We start from the raw sequence: 5,303 nt of genomic DNA, 5'->3' as shown, positions 1-5,303 counted from the left end.
TATCAGCAAAGTAACTTTTTGACCAAGCCGCGCATGCTTGAATTGAATTGAATGGGTCTCGATGACCCACTGAGCAAGTCATCCCAAACGCTTGGACTCCCACCGGGTGTGCAGATGCCTTTAACTGGGTGGGTATCGGTGACTCCAACCGGGGTTTACCTTGCAGGTGGCGGACTCATTCAAAAAAAAAAAAAGATCTACCATCTTCGCGCGCTCTCTATAAATACTATCACATTGCTTGTGTACAAATCATCACTTCCCACACAAAGGCTGCCATAGTTCTAATACAATTCGCAGAACCTATTCCCTTTTCACAGCATAAGGTCTTCTATACAATCTAATCTTTAAACCCATACCCTCTCTCTCTCTCTCTCTCTCTCTCTCTCTCTCTCTACGGACGTCCTCTTGAGCAGAGAGAGACATGGCAGCTGCATCAACCGTGCCTCAAATCCAGCCACCAACTTATGGTAATTTGATCACCATTCTAAGCATAGATGGAGGTGGAGTCAGAGGGATCATTCCAGGGACCATCCTAAGCTTCCTTGAATCCCAACTTCAGGTAATACATATATTTCCTTCTCCACCCTACTTGTTCTATTTAGCTAGTTATCAGAATGGACTTATTGGCCATCGAGTATAAACAAGCTTATGCCACACCCGCTCGAGTTGCAAGAGCCTTTGGGGGAAGGTGTTGACCCCTTCGTCCTAAGTTCGATTCCCAGTAGGTGTGGGTGCCATTAATTAACTGCTGGGCTCCAAAAAGGCTTGGGTGTCGATGACGCAAACTGAGGTTTATCTCGCATGGGGGCTGGTCCATAAGTCACTGGGTCCTCGGTGAGGGTTATTCAACATAAAATATATAATAATAATAATAATAATAATAATAAATAAACACAAGCTTATGTCGTTTCCTTTCTGCTTATTAATCAGTTTGTTTTTGTGCAATCATTTTTCTTGAGAGAAGGAATAATAATATGTACTCAATCCTATACTTTCTTGTGAGTAGGAACTGGATGGCAAGGAGGCGAGGATCGCTGATTACTTCGATGTCGTAGCAGGAACGAGCACAGGTGGTCTAGTAGCTTCCATGCTTACTGCACCCGGGGCAGACAATCGACCCCTCTATGCTGCTAAAGATATCGTCCCATTCTATAAAGAGAACTGCTCCAAGATCTTCCCTCAGACCAGGTAATTCTTTTTTTTTTTTTTCCGTTGATGAAGTTCCCCGCAGAAGAGGGTAATCTCCGGGTAAGGAGCCCACCAGTGAAAGGCACCCGCACACCAAGTGGGAGTCTCCCCGAAACCTGCTACCACTCATCAAAAAATACTTCACACATCTGTAGTCTACCTTTCATGTCTTTTAAAAACATTTGGTAATGGCTCATGTAATTTTCATTTTTTTGTCTGTGAGAAAATGCAGTGGTCCATTGAGCAGCGCCAAGAAGCTGATAGGTGCAATGGCTGGACCCAAATATGATGGAAAATATCTTCATCAGCTCATTAAAAGCAAGCTTGGCGACACAAAATTGCACCAAACCCTAACAAATGTGGTCATACCAACTTTCGACATCAAAATTCTTCAGCCCACCATTTTCTCTTCCTTTGAGGTTACCATCAATACTAATATGGTCATGATCATTAAGGGACTGTTTGATTCTCGGAAGCGCGTGGACAGGACAGCGAGTCCTTTCCTGTATTGTCAGTGGACAAGAGAGGACACACTGTCCAGCGCCCTCATTTTTTACAGATGCTGTTTTAGCATCCGCGGGATGTACTCAGCGGGCGTTCGGGCGTCCTGCGTTTGCGTGGGTGAGCGCGTGTGGAGCCCAGGCGCTGGGCTTCCTGCGGACGCACCCCTAGATGATTAATTACTTAGAGCAGTATAAGATCATATGAAAACCCAAATTAGAGTATTGAATTGTTATTTCTGTTGCTATATTGTTCAGCTGAAAATGGACCCAGCTAAAGATGCACTCCTATCAGACATATGCATCAGTACGTCTGCTGCCCCCACGTACCTTCCCGCTCATCAATTTGAAACCAAAGATGCAGAGGGAAAGACGAGAAGCTTCAACCTTGTTGATGGAGGTGTTGCTGCTAATAATCCTGTACGTTTTCTAATAAAGTCTAAACTACCATTATTATTGACAATATGTAATTACTTTGGTGGAAGGTGGATTTTTTTGATGTTTTTTCTGGCTAAGCCGGGGAGAAACCACCTCACTCTGTCCACCAAGACAGCAGATCACGTCCAAGGAGCCTTTTTACAGAAAAACCGTCCAAGGCACGTGGATGCCGTCCATCATGGAGATGGATGGCACCCAAAATACATCCAAAAAGTCGGTTTTCACCTAGATGGGCTGCACAAATTTTTTTCTTGTCATTCATTTTCTAGATCAAGCGCATCAATGACAGAAAATCGACGGCTGAGAATCGTCCAGAACAGAGCACTGTTGGTAGGTGTTGGTGGCCGTTCATTTGCACGATGAATGGCATCCAGGTGCCTTGGACCTGATTCTCTCTCATCGACCAACGGGTAGTGGGTCTGATTGAACCTGGATCTGAACCTGATACCAGCATCTCAAATCACATCTGGGTTTGGTCTTACATGAATCCGAATCAAACCCGACCCGTTGACACCCTACTTGTGGTTGTTAAGAGAGAAAAAGTCAAACACAGGTTTCAAGAAGTGACAATATAAATATAAATTATTTGAAATATGAAAGTGTTTTTTTATTACCCTAAAAACTAGCATTTGTTTTTTATTATCTTAGTCATTTCATTAAGTTATATACCCCTTTAACATAAAAGTGTTTCAAGTTAGTTTTAGGATATATCTTAGTCATTTATATAGGTTGAACACTGCTTTAATATAAACCTTTTATTATTGTTTTTTTTTTTTTGGTGTAGACTTTGGTGGCAGTTAGCGAGGTGACTCGAGAAATCTTCAAACAAAATCCAGATTTCTTCCCAGTTAAACCTACCGACTATGGAAGGTTTTTGGTGGTCTCCCTTGGAACAGGGTCAGCCAAGGCTGAAGAAAAATACGATGCTAAATCAGCTGCAAAATGGGGTGTTATTGGCTGGCTGTTGAACGGTGGGAGCTGCCCTTTGATCGACACTTTCAGTCAATCAAGTGGGGACATGGCCGATTTCCATCTCTCTGTGACCTTCCGAGCACTTAAATCAGAAGAAAACTACTTACGAATCCAGGTATGCAAAATATTCTAAGGAAAAGGATACTTTTGTTTTTTGAAGCAATATCTTTAAACAGAGCAGGAAAAGTAATCTATCTTTATTGATGCTTATGTATATATTTTTGTTATATTATATATGTTTTTATATATGTTGAAATTTTTATGAGGTGAAACCAATTTTTTTAAAATATCTTGTGATTTTCTAAATAAAAAGTTTTGTAATTACTTGTGTATGGAATGCTGTATCCTGATGTTTATATACTTCATGTTTCATCGGCGGAATGAACCCTGTTTTTGGAACAATCTAATTGAAGAAATATTTTTAAATTGTGGCCTCTTGAAGTAATCTTTGGAATTCATTTTCTTGACAATCTTTAATCATATGGGGTATACATATAGGATGACACTTTAAGCGGCGATACATCTTCAGTGGACATATCAACCCAAGAAAACGTGGCCAACTTGGTGAAGATTGGTGAGGCTCTTTTGGAAAAGCCTGTTTCACGTGTGAACATGGAGACAGGTATCCATGAACCCGTCCAAAACGGAGGCACCAACAAAGATGCAATCATCAGGTAGGATGGATTTTGCAATTATTATATAATATTGGCATTTTCACTATTAATTCTACAATATATACCTTACTCCTTTAATTGTTGAATGTGAAGGTTTGCAAGAATATTGTCTCAAGAAAGGAAGCTTCGGCTGATGAGATCTCCCAAGACGAGTCATTGAAGATTTATTTTGAAGTACTATTATTCGTTAGTGCAAGCCACTGTGCAATATCAATTGTTTGTTGGCCATACTTCATTTCATTTCTACTGTTTTTTTTTGAAAGCTTTTTATAATATTTCATCTCATATGAATAAAAAGATCAGACCTTAATCCATCTGGAATTTGGATATAGCAAATTAGATTCGGAGGCCAATGTTAAGAAAACAGCAACAGAATCTATATCTAATTACCTTAAATGGCTTATTTTTTTTAATCAAATTTGATTAGGGATGGCAGTGGACCGGGGGACAAGGTCTCCACCCCCACCCAGTCTAAAAATCCTATCCTCCATCCCCGCAAGGGTTTTGATTTTAACTTCCATTCCCGCCTCCATCCATGTTTCATGTCCTCCATCCCCGGTTCAAACGGGGCGAGGCTTCATTTTTCCTCGGTCCACTGCCATCTCTAAAGAAGGATCGGGGATGGGACAAGGGGGGATCGAGGATAGGGATGAAGTGGGGGCAGGGGAAAGCATAAGTCTATCCTCGCCTCCATCCCCGCACGGGTTTTGATTCTAACCTCCATCCCCCGCATTCATCCTCGTTTTATGTCTTCCATCCCCGGTCTAAACAGGGTGAGGGACAAATTCTCCACCGAAGCATGTAATCTCTGAGTGGGGTCACCCACACCCAAGCCCTTACAGATTGAGTCAAAACTTGGACAAAGGGGTCAACACCTTTTCCTGATGCCCACTGCCACTCGGGTGACCTGGGAACTTAACTCGTTATCACGTTTATTAGATATGCCTTTCACAAGTAATCACATTTGTAGACAAGTTGGATTACCCTTTAGTTTGAATCTGCAATCAATTTCATTATTGATCGAGTACGACAATTGACTTTCATGTCGTCCAAAAGGTGGCCTGTTATGATGGGGCTTACATTGTGTGGTCGGGCCTGATCAAGGCTACTGTGTTAAGATATATAGACGTTTATTTGGAAGGTTGCCTTTTAGGAAGGATGATCATCTCCTAAAGGCCATCGTCTATTCTTATCGCGTAATCCTCATCTCCTAAGAAGTTTCCTTTTCTTGCTTGTCCCTTGTATTATATAAATGGTTTGTACCTCTCCTTAATTAGCTATTGAAGATATTAGAGCAAGCTCCTTGCGGATGTAGGTTGTGTGGCCGAACCACGTAAATTTCTTGTTGTGAGTGTGTCTTCTTTTCTGTGAGTGTCTTCAAATCGTAACAACCCCAACAACTACATCATGTAAATCGTAACATGATGTTGCTTATAAATCATGACATAGGCACTGTTTACAAATCGTGACATAGTGTTGTCTACAAATCGTGACAACCCTAGCAATCACACCACGTAAATTGTGACATGAG

At 41.4% G+C, this 5,303-nt stretch overlaps 1 protein-coding gene across 1 annotated transcript; it reads left to right on the top strand.

The window, feature by feature from the left end:
- Positions 1–251: 251 nt before the first annotated feature.
- LOC149812215 (patatin-like protein 2) lies at positions 252–4,086 on the top strand. Its single transcript, XM_089993184.1, has 7 exons — positions 252–559; positions 1,007–1,188; positions 1,421–1,607; positions 1,947–2,108; positions 2,911–3,213; positions 3,597–3,772; positions 3,866–4,086. Exons 1-7 carry the CDS (start codon positions 422–424, stop codon positions 3,930–3,932), a joined length of 1,215 nt encoding a protein of 404 aa, XP_089849310.1. The 5' UTR covers positions 252–421; the 3' UTR covers positions 3,933–4,086.
- The last annotated feature ends 1,217 nt before the right edge of the window (positions 4,087–5,303 follow it).

Source organism: Nuphar pumila, chromosome 17, assembly GCF_984573655.1.
Source record: "Nuphar pumila chromosome 17, dmNupPumi1.hap1.1, whole genome shotgun sequence".
In the NCBI taxonomy this organism is placed as follows: Eukaryota; Viridiplantae; Streptophyta; class Magnoliopsida; order Nymphaeales; family Nymphaeaceae; genus Nuphar; species Nuphar pumila.
The sequence above is the reverse complement of the archived record's forward strand: the minus strand, read 5'-3'. Positions and strand labels throughout refer to the sequence as shown.